The following is a 26,079-nucleotide window of genomic DNA, read 5'->3' as shown; positions in this document are numbered from 1 at the left end:
ATTTCTTAACTAAGAGGATTGAATATTTTATTATGCTTATTGGCCATTTACAGTTCTGTAAATTGAATATCTGATCCTCAGTCTCTCTATTGAAATGCTCATCCTTTAATTAGTTATTTTATAAAAAGAAATTTATTTTATATTTTTAATCTTTTTTATTTGAGAAAGAAAAGTGATGATTAAAAAAAAGTTTCAGGGCTTCAACTGCCCATATCTATTAAAATACAAGGCTTGGATTAAATTATCTTTAGTGTCTTCTCTTCTTATCTAACATAAATCTTAGGAATTATACTGAAAAATTTTCAGCAAGATTTTTTCATTTTGGTGTTTTTTTTCAAAGTAAACTACAGGTTGTATTAAATATCTAAATGAATACATATACCTCACTTCAACTTCAATTATGTTTACCTTCTTTCCATTATTTCATTAGAGAAAAAGGCATAGAATCTTGGCCTTTCTTAAGCTTTTTAAATGGCGTGATAGAGTGCCATGACTTGCACATAGATTTCACAATGCCTGCCTAGGAGACTGTCCAAATTTCAGACAAGTAACGTGTTTTTTGGCAATTTACCTTGGAAATACTCTTGCCATTATGTTAAAATTTTATAGGCATAAAAGGTAAACAACCTGAGTGGGTTGGAAAGAAAAGGTTCCTATTAAGTCTCAGATTGTCAGCTGAACAACCGGCTTAAAATTTGTGTGTGTGTGGCAGGGCGTGCATGAGTCATGGTGATTTTAAATGGAAATTTACTGAGAACTTAGTATAGAGAAAGGTATAAATAAGGGGTAACATTCTTTTCTTCTTATTTGCAACAATACTTTATTGCATCTGCTAGCTATAACTTATGAATTTTCATGTATATATTATCCTGAATCCAGTTTATGTGCCATCCCAGATTTGCTCAGCTTTACCCACCAGTCCTCGCCATGAGCCATTGCTACAAGCTTTGCTTCCCAAGCCCCTGGCGACAGTTCATGCTCTGCTTAGGGCTCTCAAGTCCTAAGTGCTGCTGCTGCTACCCTAGACCAAACCATCACCACGCATGTGCTGATTGACAAGGACAGAATTCCATTTGCACACTGTCTAGAAGCTCTGGCTTCTGAGGGAGCTGTCTGGAGGTACAGGATGCAACTTGTCAGTGGATTTTGACTAATAATAGGCAAGAAAGAAACTGCTCACACTTTCTCTCCAGCCATTGACTGTGAGACATAGTAGTTCACACAGCCTCTCAGGAGAAACCACAAGAACCAAGCAAGTTCTGTGTTTGTACCAAACTCATGGCCAGCTTGACGGCATGCCACCATTATTTGATTTCTCTTCTACCTTGGCTCATTTCCCTCATTCCTTCACTCTTGTTTTCCTGGGCTTGTGCCCCCAAAGGCTTGACTTTGAAAGTCTTCCTCAGTCTGTTTTCTAGGCAACTAAACTGGTATGTGTTGAGTTCCAAAAGTTAAAAGAAAATACACATTATTAATTTTATAAAATAAAAAAAATTACCTAACTATTGCATAGAAACTGGGCCTCATTTTCATAGAGAAGTCCGACCTCCTACGAGTTCCACCAGTATTGCTAGAAAAGTAAATTTACTTATATATTTATGAAAAGTACAATAATCTGTCTGTTTCTTTCACAAGCTACCCATTTCCCAACCCTATCATCACCCTTGGAGATCAAAGTGATTAAATGACTTTTAAGACTTATTAGCTAAAAAGTTGAAAGTTATTTGACAATAGGAGTTATTGTTGAATTGGCATTGCTGAGAAACTCATAAATGGATAAAAAAAAAAAAATCTCGGATGCATTTATTAAAAGGATGATCCAGAAACAAAATATATAAAGAATTGTAGAGAATATCAAGTTAAAAATATAAAGGTTGTTTTTGTTCAGACCAATAAATATCACCTTCCAGGAAAAAAAAAAAAAAGAATATCCCTTTGAGGTGAGAGTATATTTTCTTCCTAAAGCATTTAATTCATCAAAATCTTGCAAGACTACACCATGTGAACACTGACCTGTGAACAGGTACCAGAGGTTGTTCGGTTCCAGTGTTTCTATCTCACCCCTGCGGGTTGTCTTTCTGTGTCGAATTTTATAGCCGGTAATAAATCCATTTTGTGTTCCTGATGGAGGAGGCAGCCAGCTCACTTTGATACTCTGTAAAATAATCAATATAAATTAAAACATTGGAGAAAGGATGGACCAAAAAAGATAGGGTCTAAGAAATGACATGAACCTGAGTAGGAATAAAGCAAAGAGGCAAGAAGGGTTAGCAACTGCCCCTCAGAACTAAATTAAATCCATTCTTACAAGTTGGCAGTATTCCTATATGTCTAATTTTGACAAAAATACACAATTCATTTGATGGGCTAAGATCTTTGGGAGATAAACTAATGAATAAAATAATAATATTTTATCCCTGGCTCCCAAAGAACTCATAGCCTCGGATACACACGGACTCGCTCACCCCTCCTACTCCCTCCAAACATACAAATATGCACATACATGGATATGTTCTTTACTCGCAAGTGTTTTAGAAGAGAAAACTAGATCTGATGAATAGTCATATCTTATATTTATATTCTGCAATATGCATTATATTCATCTTGTTTTTATTTTTCAATGCTTCTAAGTAGTCATAGCAGATATTATCACCAATTTACAATTTTACAAGGAGGAAATTGAGGCAGAGAGTAAAATGAACGGCCAGAAGTCACACTGTACCATCGCTGGCCACTGGAAGACTATCCAACTGTTGACTCTAACATTCTTTTTATCATTTCCTACTAAATAAGTGATCATACAGTGTCTACCTGGCAATTTTACTCACCTAATTTCTCCTAAAAAATATTCTAGAAAGGAATAAAACTGTATTTAAATACCTTTTAATATGTCTAATAGGCCTTCCTGTAAGAAGCCCTTGGCAAAGTTGTCATTTTCTAAGGACTACAAGCTTGTTTTTAAAAGTCAAAATACAAATGAAGACATAAAACCTTAGATCAAGAGATAAATAAAACCTTATGATTTCCAGTTAATGCTTTGCTATAGCCTTGCTGAGGGACCTCTCATAAATCTTACAAATGACCTAAATTTCAATGCGCATATTGAAAAAGAGAGAATAATCGTGCTTAGTATGTCTACCAAATGATTGTAAATCACTCGATAAGCTTGAAGAACTTAATTATACTAATGATTACATGAGAAATACTTAGTTTTGACAGATAATTTTTCTTTATCATATTTGGGGATTTCCAGTGACTGCAAAAATTATTCCCACATAGTCAATACTTAATATCAATGCCTACCAGCAATTAATTAAGAGTCAGATGTACACTCTACATGTCAGGAGGTGAACCACCTCAATGGTTATTGCTCATCTTTGAAAGTAATTCTATCATTTTACTCATCCCTCATATGTGGGTAGCAGCTAAGTTTATTAGTACCTCACTGATTTCGAGCAAGCGCCAGCAGAGTGCAGACTCTTGTGCTCAAATTTTCTAAATTTTTCTGCAGATGGTATGGCTGGATGTCCCAAATAATACTGTTTCGGGAAGTTAAATGAAAGTGTTCAGATATTTTTTCTTATTTAAGGATACAATGTGTTTCTTTTCTATAGGAGATCTCCCAGTGCTCGGACTTCATTGCCCATTCCCTCGCCAAGCCACCTAAAGCTGTCACTGTTATGGGGACATTACTGTAACACAACCTAGCCTTCTTGGGCAAGCCTGGTAGTGATTTTTATTAAAAGTACCTAACACATGGCCTTTGACTTTTGAAAGATCAATTCTAGTAGCTGTGACTTGAATTTTGGTCCTTTCATTACTTGAGAGAGAGAAATGAATCCTTTCACGGTTGTAGTGAATCAAGTATTAATTTCACAATTTTTTTTTCAGGTTTGAAAAAAAAAAGAACTATAAAATGCAGCTTCTCTAAATTCCTCCATCCCCCATCTCTAATTGTCTGCTATAGTCCTAATTTGGTGACATAGTATTATCCTTTTTCACAGGCCCCATTAAGTCATTCCTTTATCTTCGCTCTAGATACATATAAATAGTAAGAATAGAGAGAAACATAAGGCTGCCACTTCAAATCTTTCTCTGTAGCCACATTTCATAAGCTTCTATTTTTAACTCTACGTATTCCATTGCACACTGACATTTTCCCTTAGTGTCTCTAGAGTGATCTGCAAGGAAAAACAAGTCCCTCTCCAAACACTAACAGTTACTTTAGTAAAGAGCCTTTTAAAAATTTTAAGTGGTTTCACCTGGATGGCAGTCTCACTGAAGGGAATTGGAAGGCATCATTTGAAAGACGGTCCTTGTAGCAAACAATAATGTCTTGGCTGAAACACAGCAGGAATCTAAGGATCGTGAAACTTAATTGAGAATCAGTAATCAACTCTGCCCTTTCTTTCTGTTCTTTATTTCTGATGATTTGCTGAATCCCATGTAAAGTTGCTTGAAGAATGAAATATGCTTTCAGTACTCATGAGGCCCTATGGATTTTTATTAAAAAGTGCCCATTAGCACTTCTACAGAACCTCTTTTTATTGTATACCTCATCTTCTCCTAATTTGCATTTCCTCTGCCACTGCCCTAGTTCAGACCTTAATTTATCATTGGTCAAAATATTGCCATGCCGAACTAATTGATCCCCATGCCTCCAGTGTCACACTGTTCACACCCATATCAGTATCTTCCTTATCAGTGAATGAGCCGCTTAAGCTCTCGGAGCCCAAATTTTCTCATTGTAATATGAGCTAATAACAGCACCTTCCTCAGAGGACCGTGGTGTGGATTAAAGGGGACAAAGGAAACATCTCTGGAGGTTCCATCAGAGTGCTAGTGCGTGATAATTATGGGAATCGGTTGTAAATACTTCAAGGGAGGAAAGGAGGAAAGAGAAAGAGGGTGAAAGTGAGGGATAAAGAGATTAAGAGATGGGGAGGGAGAGAGTAAAGAAAGAGCAGGAAAGAAGGAAGGAAGCAAGGCCATGTACAGTAACAATGCTCAGAATACGGAACTGCTTATTTGTGTATTGACTCAATAGTTTTTCTTCTGTACATCAAAAGGAGCGGTGAGAGAGGCATGTTACCTAGACACACATTTAAAATTGTTCATCCATAAATGTTCATTGATCAAATTTCTCTGTAGTGTGCTATTCACATTTTTTGTTGTAGCCAATAGAAACTTCAGGTCTGGGTAATAAAGAGGAGACCTTGAGAGAAAGTGAGGACTAGGGTAATACAGAAAAGTGAAGAGATGTAATATATATTTTTGCAGGTAGATTTGACAGGACTTGGTGATTTATTGGATGCCAAGTGTAAGAAAGGAAAAGTTATCAAGAATGACTCTCAGGTTTCTGGCATAAGCAGCTCGGTAGATGATCATGTATTTACTGGGATAAGATTGTCTGAAAAATACTCCACTTTTAGGAAAAAGTTCATCGGACCTACTGGTAGCATCAATACATGCCAATTCACAGAGGATGTAAAAACAAAGGCTACCCATATGGACAATATTCTAGTTAGTGTGGGAAAGAGCATTTTTAATTTTATCATTTAGAATAAATGATATTTTAATAATATCAAAATTATACAATAACAACACTTAATATTTAACCTTTTATATTTATTTAAATACTTGGTAAATATTTCTATTGATCATCTGAAGTCTAACTGAATTTCAAAATGAAATAGATATTAATTTGCTAATATAACAGTATTTTAAAGTCTATTATGTGTATAATTGGGTGAAGACTTTCCAAAAACTGTTTTGCCTTTTTATAAACCTCTAAACTCTATGATGCTAACCAAGTATGGATTTGATAAAATGTCAAAAGATATTATAAAGGTCTATATATTTTTCCCTACAGTTATAAACTATTCTTGCAGACTTGAAATGTTTTTGCTTTACTGTCATAACTATGCAATCTCTTGTAATAAATGAAGTTAGAAATTTGGGTAGCATACTAAAATTAACATTCTCAAGTACACATGGGCAACTGTTAATCAAAATATCCTAAAGCCGTATTAGCAAATACTTTGTGTGGCACATTTCCAGAGTGAAGTCTGCTGGTAATACATACATTTTGAGTTAATTAACTATTTGTTCAAAAATAAAAGTATGATTATATATTAATTGAATAATACTCGATTTTAAATAAAATTTTATGAACCCGTCTTAAATTTAGGCAAGAAATACTGTTTGTTTTATTTAAAAAAAATGCTAACCTGTTGTGATCTTATTTAATAACTTTGAAATAATACAAACGTTTCTTCACCAACCATCTTCTGTTTGTCTCTGCCCTGGTGGCCTCCTGTTCCTCATCGCTTGCGCCAGCCAGTAGGGCTCCTATCTAGAAACTGAGCCCTACTTGACTTACTCTAGAAAAATCCTGTCCCGGGTTATGCAATATGCTAGGCCACACTGGGACAATTTCTCAGGTTACTCAACTTCAAATACTGAAAATCTGCTTTAATTTGGGTTCCAGCTTTAGCGACTGGGTTTCTCTGGTACAGGTACTGCCATGTTTCTTTGTGAATATCCTTTTGCCTTGTTAATCTACTTGGTTCATCAAAGACATCCAAGACGGAGTCCTCCAGCAGCTAGAGTCTCCTTTGTGGATCTATCAGAGGCTGGCTGACTTACTTGACAATATGTACTTGCCTCTCTGAACCTAGGCAAGTTGTCTGTTTTCATACTCTGAACTGCCCAAACATGCTGGCCTTCTGAATCACCGTGACCTGAAGCTCTTTCCGACACCACCCACCAGAAACAATTGCTATATACCATTGTTTCTCTAGATACTGGGACTACTTTTTCTGAAATAACATCCCTAATCACCTTCCTTACTCCTCCTTCTGGTTCAGGGGGACAATCCTGACACTGATTCTGAACTCCATACTCATTCATCCCAGACACTTGTCCTTTTCAGGTATATACAATGGGCACATAACAGATTAAAAAAAAAAAAAAATCACGAACAGTGAGAAATGTCACCTGGTCATCTGGAATATGTTCCATTTCGTATATGTTCCATTTTTATATTTCTTAGCTAACTTAAACTGGGCTAAATTTAAATTGATGTTAGGAAATTGACACACCACCACTTTTCTCTGCCCCTTTAATCAAATTCCAAGAGCTCGGCCTTCACAATTCCAAGGAAATAAGGGAAAGCTAATAACTTACCTAACCCACTTCGTTTCAGCAGCACAGGGCCTTGAACCAGTAAATTAAAGTCAAATATATTTCCAAACCTTTGCTGTGAGGTCCCTGATCCTTCCCTGTCCTTGGAGACAAAGGGCAGCTGGAGTATACTGACAATTTGGCACACGGGTAGACCAATATTTTGCATTCTTTCAAAGTAACATGTTAGAAATATTTCTTGAGCTACTTTAAATATGAGACTCAGAGTTCTCTTAGGAGAATAGTGGACAACAGTTGGATGTGGCCCATAGACTCCTCTAGTAGTGCGGCTAATTTAACACTGGACCCCAAATTGCATGGCCATTCTATACAATTAACACCAGTCGTCCATCTCAGCATTAACTCCAAATATTAAATAAAGCTCAAATCCTAGGCACAGGTACGTGAAGATATACTGGGATCTCCTTAATTCTTATACCTAGTGCTTCGAAAATCTTATATTCTGTCTAGCACTCAGTTCTGAATATCCTGGGGAAAGAGAGAAAAATATTCTGCAACTAGAAGATATTCAGTAAGTGTAATTAGATGGATTCCACTCTCAGCTTTTCATTAATTTGCTAAGTGACATTCGAAATCATTTACCTAATGGCATCAATTGTATAACACATGGTCATCCCTGTCTCCCAACCAGTCGCTGTATGATAATCAATAATAAAAAAAAAGGTTTAGAAACTTTAAAAAACTGAAAAATACAAAGTTTACTCTATTTTATTTTATATTTGCTAGTAGTATTATTAGTATGTACATCTGTTTCAAACTACACAAAAGGGCATTGAAAACTGAAGTAATTTTTCAAAGAATTGAGTCATCAAGTCACTTTGGCCTCACATGATTGGGCAATGAAGACATAAAAATAAATTAATTAATAATTCCCACTGAGGTTGAATTATCTTCACAAATACTTCATCATTGCAACAACTAGATTACACTTTCCTGGAAAACAACTTTCTTTGCCATTAAAAAAAACATTTAGTGCAGTGTGTGAAGAGGTGGTTTCTTTAATGGCAGATTTCGCTATAGAAACAGTGCCCACTGATGACCAAGACTCTGTTGGAGTTGATTCGCAGATATGTAACTATGTGTGGTCTCCATTACTTCAAGAAAAATAATTAATCTTTCCTGCCGGCCACGCTTTCTTGGTCAACCAAATAAAGTGAACCAGATACTCCTAAACTAACCAAGAAAATCACCCTTAAGCAGAGTATAGTCCAGTCTAAAAAAAAAGAAAAAAAAAGTAAAGAAAGAGGTAGAATTGAAGATGTGTACCTAGCATCTTTTTGAAAAAGTCCTAGATTTAAAATAGCATTTTTTTTTTTCATTTGATGATTTGCTATGCAAAGCCTAGTAGTAGTCAGGCCTGTTTTCTTCCAGATCCTAGAAACTGGGAATCCAATTTCAAGAAAGTATTCACATTTTGAGAAAATTCCATTACAATAAAGCAATTTGGCTGTTCCCTAGAGTTCATGATAAAGCGATCTTACGAGTAATACATTTCAGAATTTGTCAGTATCAATAGACTTTATTCTCTAGTGCCTAAGTCATTCCCTGAGAGTAAACTAGATGGTTAGGGAGGGTCATTAACTCTTTCACATCACTAGGCCCTTTCTCAGACTATTCATTTCTCCTAAATACAATTGCTAAAAGCAATATAATAGCATTGATGCAGGAACTAGAGTTAAGAAAGCCAGAACACAAATACATCAGGAGAGTTATATATAAAACTATACCCTTAAAAGGCACAAGAAAATAGACCAATATATAATTTAAGGCAGAAAATACAGTGTCCACTTATTTCCCATTTCTTTTTTATTTTAAAACACAGAAACCAAGATACTATTTAAGCAGTGAGGTGAATGGCATAACTTCAGAATAATTGATTTCATCAGATATATAAGCATCCTGAGGCAAAGAGATAAGAGTTTCAATTCTGATGTGTGCCATATGAAAATTCTTTCAAGTATGGCCTAAAATCCATTTATCAAGAATAACCAGTAATAACTCAGGGTACTGCAATAATGCCCTCACGCTAAAATGTTCATGATATACCAACTTTGTCTCTAAAAAATGAAACATTAGTTTAAAGGTTGTACAATGCTCAACAAGAGAAAACTATAATTTTTATAATAATTTACACTCAAAAAGTAATAAAACTGGGATCTTTAAAATTATTGTCACAAAACCAACTTCTATCCAATATGTGATGGAAGAAACATGATTGTAAATCAATCTCATCCCATATAGAAAAATGTGTTTGTTTTTTGTTTTTTGCTTTTACAGTTATTTAAATTTGAACATGTCTAATACTCAGAAATAAACACAGTTATTATAGACTATACTAACTATGGGAATTTTACTATGAAACTTTCCTTTAAAGCAGAAGCAACTATTTAACAGATGTATGTCTTCAAGCAAACTGTCAAATTAGGCTCTAAATAATTAATCTGTGAAACCAGCAGGCTTTCAATCTCAGAGCAGCCATCTCAAAGACAAGACTTACCATGTAATTACATGGGACATTACAATGTATTTATGAGGTCATTTGTTACAATGTACAGTAATTACAGAGTACTTACATAGCTATTTATGTCTCATAAAATGAAGTGAGACTAAATATTTTAATTGTGTTGGAGAAATAAGGGAAAATATTTGAGTTTCAAGTGTCAGGTGAGATTATAGGTCAGATTCACATAACTCATATTAACAGCTGGCTGTTTCAAGAATCAGAAGGGTTTTGTGATATTCTCTTGTTGTAAATGAAGATTTGAGAAATATTCTTTTCAAGGATGAAGTGACTAGAATTGCTTTTAATTTCAATCTTTAGGTAATGCCAGAAGATAGATCAATAACATAACTTACTAATTACCCTTTGCATCCAAAACAGAAATGGCCAGATGTTATTGGAGTTGCTGGATTAAAAATAATGTCATGGACAAGGTTTTTATAAATGACATTCCAAACAACTAGACAGAATAATAAAATAGCAATCTTTATGTTCTTCATTTCTATTAATTTGGATAAAAATGGTATCTGCTCAAATTTTGAGAGCCCCTCTTCTTGAATACATAGTCTAAATCCATTGTTACTACCTAAAAAGGAGGACTCCGAGTAAAGTTTTCATAGTTGTGTTCTTTTTCCAAGTTTCTTCCCCTTATCCCAGTGTATACTTGAGAATTCTTACTTAGTCTAACAGGTGGATTATGGCAGCTGGCAGAAGAGGTGTTTTTGCTTGTTGAATCTGACACATCACTGACATTTGAATAATCAAGACAACTCAGTGGTCTCATAATTACATTACTAATTTTAAAAATTAAAATTTAAAAAACTTTTTGGATGATGATCTGTTCTCTTTGAATTAATGTCCAAAGCAAATCTTGCTATTACTTACATGCAATGCTTTATTAATTCATCCATTAAACTTCTTAAATGCCTGGATCTCTGTTTCAGGCATGGTGCTGTAACAGGCATATTTACCTAAAATACTTTCATTGAAGAGCTTGCTCCTTTCTAGTGATAGATTTTTGATGTCATTGTCAGACTGGCTTTACTAAATCTATTAAGCTAAGTAGACAGCCCATACTATGGTATCTTTTTGGGAGAATAAATTCTGGGTTTATATTCAGAGTTTATGCCTTTCAATTGGGATGGTCAATATTTGATGTATCAAGAGCTACAAATAATATTACCTAGCCTTTGCTAATTCTTATCAAGGTGCCTCCCATTCATATGATTCAATGATTAGAAAGTACGGAACAATTTTTAGTTATGATGGTATAGGAAAAATATTCCTTTCTAAGCTTTAGCTTGTCTTATGAATTTCAACGATCATTTTTCAAAAAAAATAAATGTCAAGTCTTTTTTTTTTGGTCATGAAAGTATTCTAACCATCAAATTGCTATAAATATGTGAACTAATTAATTCCCGGGAAGGCTGATCAGCAGGTTGGCAGTGATACAGGCTGCAGCCTCCTGGCAAAACAGGGGATTCTCTCAGAGTTAACGATGGTTACATTTCTATATAACGGGCCCCGAATTTGCCAAATCCAGATACTCAGGGCCCACTGAACCATCTGCAGAATGTTGCCTGTTAATATGCAAATAAGTCAATTAAAATTCACAGACTCATTCAACTGTCTGTCAGGTCAATTCTGATCAACTGTACCTATGTTATCTACACATGCAGAAAGAGAAGGTCCACTTCCCACTAACGTTCAGCCACACTGCTCAGACAGTACTTGGGGACATATTCTTAATAACTCATTCCAGTTTAAGAATAGTAAGAGATGATTTACTTTTGAAAAAAATTATAGTTAACTATCAATACTTCAATCAGTATTTCAATTAGATATGCAATCATAATGTATCTAATTGATTAACAATTAGCAACACCTGTAGTTGGCTATAATTTTAATTACTGATTACGTTATGACTGATGACTTAAAATGATACCTGAATGAACACCATTGGATTATAAAGAAAAGAAAAAAAATCCGGAATAATTATTCTATTGAAATTGAGATTAAAACTAAATCAATAAAATATTTTTAAAAGTTTTTACTTTAAGCAATGTTAATGGATTTTCCTTAAATCACATACAAGAAATTGACCAATGATCACTTTAATGTAAATAATGTAAATAATTCATTTTTCTGAAAGATGTGGAATTAGTTCAGAATAAGCCATTGTCCATCAGAACAATCTGCATGAGAAGGTCTAAGTAACAATAGGTAACAATAGAGTCCCATTTCCAATCTGTTTTATTAAATATTCTTGTTTCAGAGATGAAACATTTTGTTGATCTTTTGTCAAAAATATGACAGACAAATCAATAGTCATCCTCAAAAGAGATCTTAGATTTTTTTTTTTTTAGGCATGACGAGAACTAAATGTTTCAACATAGTTTTTTAAAGAAAGAAAATCAATCCTTAACTAAATTTCCTTAAAACTAGGCCACAGTAGCAAAACCTCCTGGTAGGCAAACTACTATGTGTTTTCATTTTGGTATTCTGAAAGAGAGTTTGTAGCAAATTAAATATTAGTATTAGAATAATAACTCTTCTATACTTAAAAATAGTCTACAAATTTTCATACTATTATGATGTAAGTTTTGAAGTTTTAAGACCTCAAAAACTGATTGAATCATGGACTACAGTAATTTTTTATTTTTTTGGTATAAATGAAATATATATACAGATGACTATCTTAAACATACTCAGAGCATTTGCAATTTATTTCTTTTTTGAAACTTTTCATTATAAAAATTTCAAACAAATACAAAATTAGAACAGTATGCGATACCATTTCACCAGGATGGCTATGATTAAAAAGACAATAACTAAATTGGTGAGGATGTGGATAAATTAGAATCTTCATACACTGCTGGTGGGAGTGTAAACTGGTACTTTGAAAAATACTTTGGCAGTTCCTCAAAAGGCTAAGAGAATTAAATATCACCTAGCAATTTCTTCCTAGGTATTTTCCAAAAGAATTGAAAACATATATTCACACGAAATCTTATATAAAAATGTTCACAGAAGCATTATTCATAAGAATGAAAAATAAATTGAAATGACCCAAATGCTCACCATCTGCTGAATGGATAAATAAAATGTGGTATATCCATACAAGGGAATATTATTTGACAGTAAAAAGGAATGAAATATTAATACATGCTACAACACAAAAGAACTTTGAAAACATTATGCTAACTGAAAGAAGCCACTCACAAAAGACGACATGTTGTATAATTTATGTGAAAATGTGTAAGATAGGCGAATTCTAGAGACAGAAAGTAGAGCAGAGATTGCCTGCGGCTGATGCAGGACGAGGGTAGTAGGGAAAGAGAGGGTGACTGCTAAAGGCATTTCTTTTAGGGGTGATAAAACGTTATAAAATTAATTGTGGTGATGGCTGTATAACTTCAAATGGGTGAATTGTATGGGATGTGGATTATATTTCAATAAAGATGCTACAAAAATAATTGCACCACCAAAAAATTAGAATAGTATAAATAAACTGCAATGTGCCCATCACTTGACTTCGAATTCTCATTTCACTTGCACTTTATTTCCCTTATCTACTAAACCCTCTCAACTGAGATTTTATTTAAAGAAATCTTTAAAATAATATGGATCAATTCAGTAAATACTTCCTTCCTGTATATGTTTGTAAAGTGGAGAAACACACAATATGTGTGAATCCTGTGTAAGTGGGAGGTATATTCCCAAGGGACCTGAATTCAATCTTTTTTTTTTATGCCCCATCATTGGTATTCACAAATGTTTGCAGATGGCAATGGTGACAGACTGGGCCAAGCACAATTCCAGGAGGAGGCAGTGTACATAGCAGCTGAGTCCCATTGCACTGCCTCAGGTGGTTCCTTTGAGGACATTCAGAAAGTAAAGTAAAATTAAGGGCTTAAACATCTGCTAAAAGCTCAGTTGTTTAAGAGCTCTGATAAAGTTCGTGGAAATGTTGTGGAGGCACCATTCCAACTCCTTTTTAAAATGATTCTTATATAACAGAACTAGATAGCAAGACATGGTTCCAGGTGTTTTTTGGGGGGTTGGGAGCGAGGACAGGGGGATATAGAGTAGAAGCTGGTGAACTACTGCATATGAATGAATGGTTAAACTAGGTATAAAATTTATAAAAGGTCCCAGAAAAATATTTTATGTATTTAAGACTAAGAAAACGAAATAGAATTATATGCAATGTTTTCATGAGCTATGTGCTGTTTCTGATAGTGATTTTCACAGTTCTAAATTTCCCTTTATTTTCTTGATTATATGATTAATGTCTTTTTAGCCCCTAGAACTAGCTCATAAACTTCCCTGCTATTTCTTACCGCAGAACCTCTAGTGTCAACAACAATGCCTAAAATTTAGAATACATTCAGCAAATAGTTGTTGAGTGAACTAATGAATAAGTATTTTAATCAGAACAGTTTTCGAGTTAACCAAATCTCACTTTAAATTATAGAGCTTTCTTCTTCTTTGTTACTGACATATCAGTAACACTATCATAACACTAAGAAGACATTACTTGGGTGAGCCTGATTTGGTTCACTTGTGCAATGAGAAAAGAAATAAAGAAATGAAAGACAATGTAGGATAGTTCTTGAGGAGTATAACGGGTTTGAAGGGAAAAAAGCAGCATGCTAAAAAGGGAGCATGTACTTGTGAGAATGAGAACCGTTACCTACACTCCAATGAAAATAAAATTGTGGTGGAAAAAACCCTACTATTTGAATTATGGTTCTCCAGAACTTCCACCAGGTGATGTCCTCAGCTCCCTGGAGTAAGAACGAAGATGTGCTGGGGAGGGAGAGTATGGAAAGTAGTGGGCAGGTCACTGTGGCTCTAACGTTATCAAGCTGGATGTTTATAAAGCAAGGTGGGCCTATAATTAAGTTTGTCAAATTTATACCAAAGATAATGAAACATTAATTTAAATAAGCATCAAGCAGGTAACAATCATGGCACAATTTTCTTTTGGGGGGTGGTGGTAAAATTACAGATTAGAAATAAATGTATTTCTTACAGACAGTGATTCTATACAATTGTAACATTGGTCCATGGTTTAATTTTTCTCCTCAGTTTCTTGTAGGGTGAATGTGAAGTAAGTAGTCTAAGAGAACAATGGAAGGAACATAACCAAAAGGCTACCTTGATGTACTACATTTAATTATTTTATCTGCACTTATTACCTGTTGTCTTTGTTTTCAAAATTAGATTGAAATATTATGAAAGCATCTTTAAAATAATGTGGATCTAATCAATAAACACTTCCTTCCTAAATCACTGTCTTAAGTGAACACTAAGTCTGAAGTTTGCAAGAAAGGAAGAAACTTAATTCTTCCCTGGAATAAATCAGAATACACTTGCTGGAAGCCAAGCAGATGGCAACCTTTGCTCTAAGCTTTATGATTCATATGAAATACTGAAATGCTTGAACAAAAATATTTCCCCACTCTTTAGCTGCCTGTAGGTCAGCTGTAAAAACATTCACTTTGCAATAATTAGGTTAATGCTGACTTACTATTTCCTTCCTTTATGTCTCCTTTTATTCTTTTGTTCATTAGTAAGTTACTTAAAGATCATGTGATACAGCCATTGAATATTACTGGGAAAGGCAAATGACCAACATTCTACACACATTGATTTTCTTTTTTTAAGATTAATGACCAGGATCATTCAGGGCAGGCCTTTAAATTTTGTACCCAGTGGCATTTGTATAATTATAAGCCTGCACATATTCAATAAAAGGAGGCTAAATACTGTTGTCTGTGTATCTGATATCTTAACTCAGAGATTAAAAAAATAGAGTCCTTATTTTATCTCGTTCCTCACTTCAAAGAACATAAATATTTTAAAAATTGGTTTGAAAGTGGGGGATAGCAGGAAGGGTGTGGGAGACGTTAACATACAGAAATGATTAAATTCTAATATTACTCATTTATATGACACTTTAATAAACTCCAAAGATATTAAATATTTTTTTCTATTCAATTTCCTTTACTGTAGATATTTTTCACATGTGGACACAGAGGCAAAGCCACTCTTGGTTCTTTGGGTATGGCTCATATGAGTTCTTAATTTTCTAAAGCTCTACTTCAGAAACTTTCTATAAGAACTATTCTTGCCTCTTCAACGTGTGTTAGCTTATCTGGGAGAAGATGTGTTAAGGAATATGCGAGGAGGAGACTCCCAGGTTATAAGTCCTACGCATCAGGTGCTCTTGTCCAGGAGACAGTGAGGTTGAGCGAGGACAGCTGAAGTCAGAGAGGACAGCTTAAGTCGGCGAAGCCTGGGTCGAAATCCCATTTACTGACACTGACTAGCCATGTGACATGCTTGTGCTTTTAATGGTGTTTTATAAGTGGGAATTAAAAAAAAAAAAAACAAGATAATAACCTCGCAAGATCCTTGAGAGAATTAACATATGATACCTTTTGTCAACGTGAGGCATGTGATAACTTGTGAATAAAGCCATTTCTTCCCCCTTCCAAGTTATCAGCATTCCTGAAAAGGCTGGCGAGAAGAAATTGAATCAATCGACTCTCTAAACTGAGTGCGTTCATTTTCACTTTGAAAGTCTTTTACCCAAGTTGTAGTTCTCCAAACGGGAGAATGCATGGGGCACTCCATTAAGTTGACTTCACAGTCTCTGGGGACAAGATCTTTGTTTGATTCAAAGTTTTTATCCCCTGGACTACTTAGCAATCAAGAAATATTTAGAGCTGTAAAGAAACTCAGATGGTCACATGATATTTTTCATTTATTCTATATACTTAATCTAAATGTCTATCAAAAATCAGGAAAAAAAAAGACATGACATTAAATTTAAAGTGAAACCATTAAAAAAATACTGTAAGCCTAACCCTAGGTGCTTGCAAAACTACTAAGATCTTTAAAAATACCAAAAAATTAGAAGTCAATGGCAAACAACATATGCTTTGTAGCTGTATTTAAGAATTGCATATATTGTTTTTAATTACACAGTGATGGCCTCATATTGCATCATGGTGCGAATGTTTATAAAGGTGGTCTCATGATATTGCAGCATTCGAGGTTCTGAGGATGCCTCAAAAAACACTCATTCCGAGGAAACATAATATTTGCCTGGTGTCTCGCTTTTCCTGGGAGATTCCACATTGCTACTTTTTCTCTATATAAATAAATATAAATATTTAATATCAAATCGTAAAATACTGGTATCTTAGGTTAACCCATATGAAATGGCTAATAATATTTTGACATATCAATGGTGATTTCATGCAGATTTCATACAGATTAATAGAATGGTTTTTATTCCTCACCTAGTCCAACTTTTCCCAGTTTTAAGGAAACAGGTTTCAAGGACATTTTAGATATTTTAGTGAGATGTTTCAGAAATTTTTCATAATGGCTACATCATGAACCAAAATGACTAGGTTTGTTCAGTTTTTCTAGCATATTAACAGACATTGACTATGAGAGAGAGAAAAAATATTTCATACCGGAGGATACCTGTCAAAGAGGAATGCACCTGTGATAGAAGCTTGGGGATAGTATAAACCAGACGAGAGGGTCACAGGAGAGAGCAGAATTCCCCATGAGAACATGCTCCTTCATCTTATCCCAAATCTTCACAAAGGAATTTCAATCATCTGGACATTCAAAGGTTTGACACTAGATATACAATTTGGTATTCCATTGCAGAATGACCTTCTTCAGCAACTTCAGAATCATTCTGTTTTCTCAATATACTGGTCCAAAAATAACAACACCACTCATAAAAAAAAAAAAAATCTCTAAAATGTAAACAGTAATGAGATTCTATGCTATTAAATAAACCCAATGTTGAGAAAGAGAGAAATATTACATCTAAATTTCCGTAGGAAATAAAAAAGAGAGTTTTGCATCTGATAAGATTGCATCTCCCCTGATGGAGCTTCAATGCTTCATATTCATTCATTTGACAAGCAAGAGGCAGTGTCATAAGATTAATTGCCAGGCTTCTAAAATAGGCTAGATTCAAATCTCAGTTTTAACATGCTATGAGTTCTTGGGTGCTAGTCACTTACCCTGCCTGCCCCTCATTCTTCCCATCCATGCAATGGGAGTAACAATACCGACTTCGTTGTGCTGTCATGAGGATGAAATGAAGCAAGAGATGCAAAGCATTGATGAGTGTACTATTCCAAATGCGGCACAAGGCTAGATGCTGAGCCAGAATGTGAGTTCTCAATAGAGCAAGATTGAAATTAATTATGTAAGGAGACATGATAGAGTCACATCAGTGGGGATATTTTTTTTTTCTTTTAATCTAAAAGGACTTTTGGAAGCAAACAAGAAGAGAGGGAACAGAAGGAAACAAGAATATATGAGAAAGAAATTTTGTGTTAGCTCTGCCACATTAATGCAAAAACAGTAAATATATCCCTGTGTTAACTAAAGGAGTTAAATAGCCCTTTATTATAAAGCCTATTATTGCACAGAGTAGATATAGATGGTATGGTGCATTTAATTCAGATTTCACCCATCTAAGAATCATGTAAAGTACCTTGCTATGGCATTGTTACTCCTCAAAGCAAATTTGAAATCCAGTCTGTAAGACATTTTTTGCTCTCCATGTAAAGGAAAATTCTAGTCTTTTCTTGAAAATAATATCAGTAAGAGCTCCCACATTCTAGGCCCATAAAAGTCCCAAGTATGTGAATGAAAGAGCCATAAGGTTAATTATTCAGATGTTTTATTATGCATGATGCCACATATCGGCATGTTTGCATTTTTAATTTAGATGTTCAATGTCATATATATGCTACTTATCCAGCCATATACCTGTGATGATTTTTAGACTTTTGTTATTTATTAAAGTCAACTCACTTAAGGGAAAACCATACTATTTTCTGTTCTTTTAAGGAAAAAGAAAAACAAAATACCTGTTGTAGTCTCAATTATTTATGTAAATCCAGAATAGCTAACAATGAAATAAAACCCATAGTCACTGTTATTTCTCAAAGAAGTAAAAATATTACACTCTCCTGGAATAAGCCATTCTCTTTTTCTCTTGATATTTGCGTGGGAACTTAGCAGAAAATTGCTGTCACAAGGACTATTATCATAGCTGGTGTCCCTACAAATGTATGGAGCAACCTGGAGTCCCACTGGCCATAAATATGCCAGACTGGCTGCTGATTTGCTCTGCTCTGAGAGGCCCTGTGGAGCTGAGGTTTTCTGTAGAGTGAGGGCTTTATTTCTCCAGATGATCGAAGGATCACTTGGGCATGGTCTGTTGAAAGAGGGGAGATTTCACTGGGAGACTAGCTTACTGATTTTTGCCACTCTACTGCATCATCGAGATTGCAAAGGGAAGAGTTAGGGCAGAAAAATAATTCTATAACATCTCTGTCCAAAACTGAATGAGACAAACCCATTCCACATGATTTTCTAATTCTGTCAAAATTATATCTGCTGTCAAGTCAACTATTAGAATGTTGAAGCAGTAGTACAATTGACAGAGCTGGATGAATACTCGGGGTCATGTTCTCATCTGGCAAGCAAATGTGGTGAATGGATGAATAACAAGCAAAACAGTATCACCCTCATTCAACCCGAAGACAAAGTGAATGGAACACCGTGAGACTGCAAAGCGAGGTGACTAGCTGGGAATCTCACTCTGCAGAAGATGTAGGCCAATGTGCATCCAGCGGCCCAATGACAGAACTGACTTACAATTCTATTCCTGGTCATGCTCAAGCTTTTCAGTGGCTCAGGCTGATGTTTGTAATAATCTGTATCTGGTAAAACAATGATCCATCCAGAGTTTCCAGGGCCTCCAACAGTCATTTTGAATGGAACACATACAGAGCTTAACCTAATCCACTCTGAGTGCATTAAATAGAGGCAGCCAAAATCTCAAAAGACTGACTGATGATTGAATCGATTGGCACCTGTGTCTCTTGAATTTTATTTTTGCCTTTGTTTCCTAAATCTTTGAGATTGGTAAGTCTTGATGGACTCTTGTTTTAAAGGAAAAGTGTAGATCTCTCAACTTCATTTCCGCCCTAACACTCTCACAGACCTACTACAGATGAAAAAATACCTAAAACAAATACTGTTTGTGGTAATTTAGAAAGGAGCATGAACTATTAATAAATTAGGAAATTAAAATTAATCTTTATTTCTGTGTTGAAAGGACTGTATATCTTTGTTTGTACTTTCTAAGTAGTTTGCATGCATTTAGAGTGTCCCATTCTAATGCTCTTACTGTCTGACAGCCCAGTCTTCATGGCCTCTTCTTTTTCTAGTACCTAGAACTGATTAACTAGAGCTTGGTCTTAGGTCTTTTGTTCCTATTATTCTACATACCCTCTCTAGGTGATTGTTTTTAAATCAGTTTCCATGGCTTCAACTGCCATGCTCAGTGGGTACCTAGGAAAGCTATAATCCTGGTTCCAATACTGACTGAAGTCCCAGAATTAAATTTCTACCTGCCTTGTCAACATCTTAGCCTCAATATCTCATTAGTACCTGAAAATAAAAATATCGAAGATTATATTTACTTCTAGTGTCATCTCACCATCAATTTTGGCTCTTTCCTCTCTCAGACTCCTCTGCATTCAAGCAAGCATGAGGTCCTATTGATTTTATTTTCCAGGTGTATCTCAAAACTCAGCCCTTCCTTTCCATCTGCAAAATCGTCACCCCAGTTCAGCTCCAACCATCTCTCCCTTGAGTCACATCAATAAACTCCAGCTGTTCTGTAATTTTGTGGGGTCTCATGGCATTAGTTAGGTCCTAACATAGAAAGATTATTGGGGGAAAAAAAGGACATTGGGAATAATTCGGTATTGCTCTTATTTTCTAAGGAATTCAGAAGAATCAAATTGTTTATTAATGCCAATCAAAATAAAGCAAGGGCAATGGAGGGAGAACTAGAAGTCATGTGTGATCTAAATACAAATAATAATATTCAAAATTATTTAAAACTTGGAAATAAGAAACAAAGGTAGATGTCATTTTTTCATGGGGCTTTAACAGGCCCATACAAGAATCATTTAATTATCTAGAAGAACATACTTTATTAAATTAACTGTTTACTAGTGATTAAGAGACTCTAGCTTAGTGATGTTATAGGTTAACATACATTTTCTGTCCAGTGGAAATTCAAACAATTTCTGTCCAGCAGAGAAGAAAATGCCAGTTTATAGTTTATTACCCCAATGGATATTAACCAATTTTGCAAGTCTCCTAACAAATTCTGTCATTAATTAATGAGATAAATAAAGCCTCTGATACATTCATTTTACATTTATATGATAGTCATATTTTTAATATTTTGAACATTATGCTTTGCTAATGTCTTAAAAATAACTGATTCTTAAGGAAACCTGCTTTAACTCACAAATGCTATCTTCATTTGTATTGGTGATATAAATGGAGAAAAACTATTGGAGCTTGATTTCTAAAAAAGCAGTATTAAAGTCAATACAATTTGTTCATACACATTACCAGTGATTACCCACTTGTACCGAGTATCACATTAGCTCAATTAAGCAGAAGAAACCTTCACTAGTGCTGCTTGATTTTTGTAAGTGGGTTGTCACTCACTCTTTGTCATTACCAATTTCTCAAACTAGCCATGTTGTTTTTATTTGACTATCATGGCATCAGTCTTTGGACAAAGCTTTTTAGTTCATTTTTTCTGTGTTACACAGTTATACAATGAACTAAAATAAATCAGCAAAACAGGTTGAATAAAAGGACTACCAGCTTAAAACTAATTAAGAAAACTCTCTCTGTGATATGTATACTCAGACGTAGAATTTAGGGTTGAGGGAGATCATATAGTTGACTAAATTTTCCAAAGATGAGTGTAATTTTGCAGTTCTCTCTCTCTCTCTCTCTCTCTCTCTCTCACACACACACACACACACACACACACACACAAACACACACACACAGAAAGACAGAGACGGAGAGAGATGGAGAGATCAAACCTTCTCCGGCTCCACTGTATAATAATCTTTACTTTCTCAGGATTTGCATAGTAGTGATAGCCTTAAGCTCAGAATCCAGCACTTTACTAAATATGGGTTTATGTTCTCTAATAGTTTCTAGAATTCATGTTCTATTTCCTATAATGGAAGGCAACCATAGTCTCAACTAATTCTAGTGTTCTGCAAAGCTGAGATCTTTACTTTCTGTGTGCTCCTCAGTACCCTCAGCACGCATTCGAGGCATCAAGTACTAATTATCTTTATTTGCATTGATTGGCAATTTGAAAATTCAGTGCAGTTGGCTTTTACCACTAGAGGACAAGATCTGGGAGCTGCGGCCTTGCAGCCGAGACAGTTCTCTTCTGTCTTTTGGAATATATCCTGCCCAAGATGCTCTGCACACTGCAATGTGCAAAAATCGCCTGGGGAACCTTGTTAAATGCAGATCTGAATCCAATTGAAGTAATCTGAAGCCTGAGACAGCATTTCTAACCACATCCCAGGTGATGCTGATGCTGAAGCCCCTGGTCAACAGGCTACACTTTGACCAACAAAAGCTTAGTTTGTTTTAAAAGTAAATGGCAATCCATTTTAGGTTGGTAGATTCTGAATAAAATCTGGAAGAATAGCCATCTGTAATATGGATAAGAGTTCAACTGGGTTTTTTGAATGAATCCCTCCTTCTTTCACTGAGAATAATATGCTCCTGAAAATCTAAACTAATTTTAAGAATAGATCTGTCTAGTCTTTGCATATACGACTTGCACTGACATCTTTGTCCATAGAAAATACTTCACCTTCTTAGCCTGACATCTTTATAAAGTTGAAACTACAATCTATGGAGACAAAGATCCAATCATTTATTCAACTGACCCAATTCTGACGTCTGTGGACTATAAAACAGAGTCCTCACTTCATGGAACTTACATTCTGGTATGAGGAGACAAACATACGGATACTAAAGGCTATTTCAACACTGACATGTTTTGTGAAGAGGGTGCATTAGGGTGATGTGATTGAAAGCAACGGTGGGGAGGGAGGATGCTGTTTTGCTGGGAGATTAGGTAAAGTCTTTCTGAGGATAGATCCTCATGCTACCTGAGACCTCAAAGACAAGATGGCAGTGAACGTTTAAAGTTTTGGAGGAAGGCTGACCCAAGAAGTGCAAAGATCCTCAGGACTAAATAAAGCATATTTGATTACTGATATGCCGGATGCTGGAGAAAATACAGGAGGCAGATCAAGAGCAAACGGAGAAGGAGAAATAGAGCCAAACAATAACCACCACCAAGAAGTGACAGTATCACTGCGAGCCAACAGGAGTCAAGACCAAATGGAGAGTATTAGGGAAAAAAATCCATAATTTCTCCACAAAAAGGCTTCGAGGTTCTTCTCATCTACCCTTCTACATCACTAAAGAGAATATGTTACAAAAAAGGGCAACTACTTAAGTACTTTGAGTGTCCCACATAAGTTCTTTAATGGGTCTGGTCTAATACAAAACAACAAAAAAAGTCTCATCTATACTAATGACTCATTGGTAAATGGTTTCTTTAAAAAATCAGTACTCAGAGCTGAAGATAGCCCTTCCGAGACCCCCAGTGGATGTCTGAAACTATGTATATTACCAAACCCCACAGATACAATGTTTCATTCCTATACATACTTACATACCTATGATGAAGTTTAATTTATAAATTAGGCACAGTAAGAGATTAAAGACAATAACTAATATAAAAATGAAACAATTTTAACAATATACTGTAACTAAAGTTATGTGACTGTGGACTCTATCTCTCTGTATCTCTCTCGCAAAATGTCTTATTGTATTCTACTCACCTTTTTACTCAGAGGAAGCACTTTACGGCTTCTCTGTGGCATATCCGAATTGTCAGTATCACTACTGTTGCACTTTCTGGCCATTATTAAGTAAAATAAGGGTGACTTGAACACAAGCACTGCGATATCACAATAGCTGATCTGATAATTGAGAATACTACGTGATACAGGGTGAATCTGCCAGACTAATGGATAATTCACATCCTGGGCAGAATGAAACAAGATGGCAAGAGATTTCACCATGCTACTGAGAAAGGAACACCATTTAAAATTTATGAATTGTTTATTTCGAGAATTTTCTATTTAATATTTTTGAACTGTAACTGACCACGAGAAACTGAAAACGTAGAAAGTGGATAAGGAGGGGCTTACTGCATAAATTTTCCTTTACCACTACAGATAAAGCTGTGTTTGTTTCTTTCAAGTAGACATTCCAAGTGTGTCAGCATCAGTAGCACCTTTTGAACAGCTTCTGCTGCCACCACATCTCATTCCAGTTCCACTGGAATCATGAGACATGTGATAAAGAACAGAGATGGAAACTGTGTGATATCCTCAGTGTCCTGCACACTTACTTATATCTAGAAATCAACGGTAATGACAGTAGATTGTAAGTGATTCCATTGAAATCTTTACAAGAATAACATTGCCTACCACAGCGAGCTTGTTCCCAACACGATGAAAGGTAAACTTTAAGAGGTAAAATTATAACTTGATTTAGAGTTCTGGATGATATAGGAACAATCACAATTCCTTTAATGTAGTGCTTATACACATTCCATGATGGATAGAACATGTTGGGATTCTTCTGGAGAGTCAGTAATGGCTCTCTTGCACATTGTCCCTACCAACATCTATGGGGATTTATAAAATTTACTACTATAAATTTATATATGTGTAATTTAGTTTAAAAAAAAAACTGTATGAGTGTCTTTGAAAAGTGAGGGCATCATTTTCTCTTATTTTGCCCCATCCTCCACTTCTTTTAATGTTTTAAATACATTTGGAAAAATTCCTTTTAAACTTATCTTGCAGCTTGTCAATGATGCTTCTCTCTTCCACATCCCTTAATTAACTCTCTTCCTCGGGCTTGCCTGCGGCCCTATTGATTTCTCTCTCGTGCACATTGTCAGCGGAATGGAGCTGCTTCTGCGTGACCGTGGAGCATGTGTGCCGGTGCCTCACAGATGTGCCCGGGCCACATGTGTGAAGAGTAGACTCAAATAAGATAGCTCGCTTGGATGAGAGGAGTGAGCCCCTAACCTAAGGAGATATACTCTAAGATGGAAAAAACAAAAAAAAAGATGTAATGTATAGAAGAACATTTTCGATGGCATGAGAATCCAGGAAAACAAACCCAGAATTTATTTGCAAGCAGTCAGCTCTTGGGCACTTATGAAACGTAATATTTAATTTTTACAGTGGAATTCAGCATCTCTTGCTAGAAAGGATATTTTGAGATTTTTTTTAAAAGATTTCTTTTAGTGACACATTTGTTCTTTAAATCCTAATCAGTTCATAATCTGCTAATGCAAGTTTCGTTTGACTGAAATCATTCAATATAGCCATTTAGCTACTATCAACGTATCTTATCATGGTAAAGCAGGTCAGACATTGCCTGGCTCGGAACAGAGGACTATATCAACCACCAGTGCTAACAACACAAAAGGGATTCCTCTCGCCAACCTAAAAAATAAAAAATTCTGAGACTCATATACAATCTCTTATTGTGAAAAAACATAAGGTGATTATTATTCATAAGAGCTCATACTTTGGCTCTGTGGGACTAAATGAGATTATGGTACCTTAAATATAATCACAGCATCACTACATTTAATTTACAACTATGTACCACTTGTCTGCATGTGGCTGATCTTGCTGTTCTTGAAAATTCAAAAATAATCAAGCTAAATTATTTCCATTTAGTAATGGATCATTATCCCCCTTTTACTATTTGCCACTGACTCATAATCAAGGTTTGGATCCAATCAATAATTGCGTTCTTCTCTCACTAGGTTAATTTATATTTCTATATCTGTGTTCAGCCTTTTATTTATCTTCACGTGAAGCTTTATTCTTAGAGAATCATATATCAATTTTTGGTGATATTTAAATACTCTTTTAATTTAAACGGCTTTTCTGAACAGCTTTTCTGAAATAATCAAAAGATAACTTAATTATTTCAAGTTCGTTTTCTAATGAAAATACTAATATGTAAATTTCACTGCTTCAGTCCAGTGCAAGGTACTAAATATTCTTGGATTTACAAAGAGATTTTGAAGAATATGCAAAAGTTAAGTTATACCACAGTGATAAACAATTGCTGAACAAATAAATGACTGAAGAATGAATAATTGAATTATGTGAGGAAATAAAAGTAATCTGAAATATGAATAAGTGTGACATAAATAGGTTCATTGCCAATTTATCCTACAGGTCAGGATCATTTGCAATGATAACCAGAAGAAAAACGCATATATCTTGGAAGGACATCTTGGCAAATAATGACAATTGATAGTTCCCAGAGAAAGTATGTGTTTCAAACTCAAACCT

At 35.1% G+C, this 26,079-nt stretch overlaps 1 protein-coding gene across 3 annotated transcripts in view; it reads right to left on the bottom strand.

Annotated features, from left to right (window-relative positions):
- Positions 1-26,079, bottom strand: part of DCC (DCC netrin 1 receptor) — a 1,187,310-nt gene that overhangs the window by 175,916 nt on the left and 985,315 nt on the right. For all 3 annotated transcript variants that reach the window (XM_036230053.1, XM_036230054.1, XM_036230055.1), the window contains one exon: positions 2,014-2,155. In XM_036230053.1, coding sequence (XP_036085946.1) covers positions 2,014-2,155 — 142 coding nt within the window. The remainder of the gene's footprint in view (positions 1-2,013; positions 2,156-26,079) is intronic.

Source organism: Rousettus aegyptiacus, unplaced genomic scaffold (assembly GCF_014176215.1).
Source record: "Rousettus aegyptiacus isolate mRouAeg1 unplaced genomic scaffold, mRouAeg1.p scaffold_m13_p_12, whole genome shotgun sequence".
NCBI lineage: Eukaryota > Metazoa > Chordata > Mammalia > Chiroptera > Pteropodidae > Rousettus > Rousettus aegyptiacus.
This window is presented reverse-complemented; position numbering and strand designations above follow the sequence as displayed.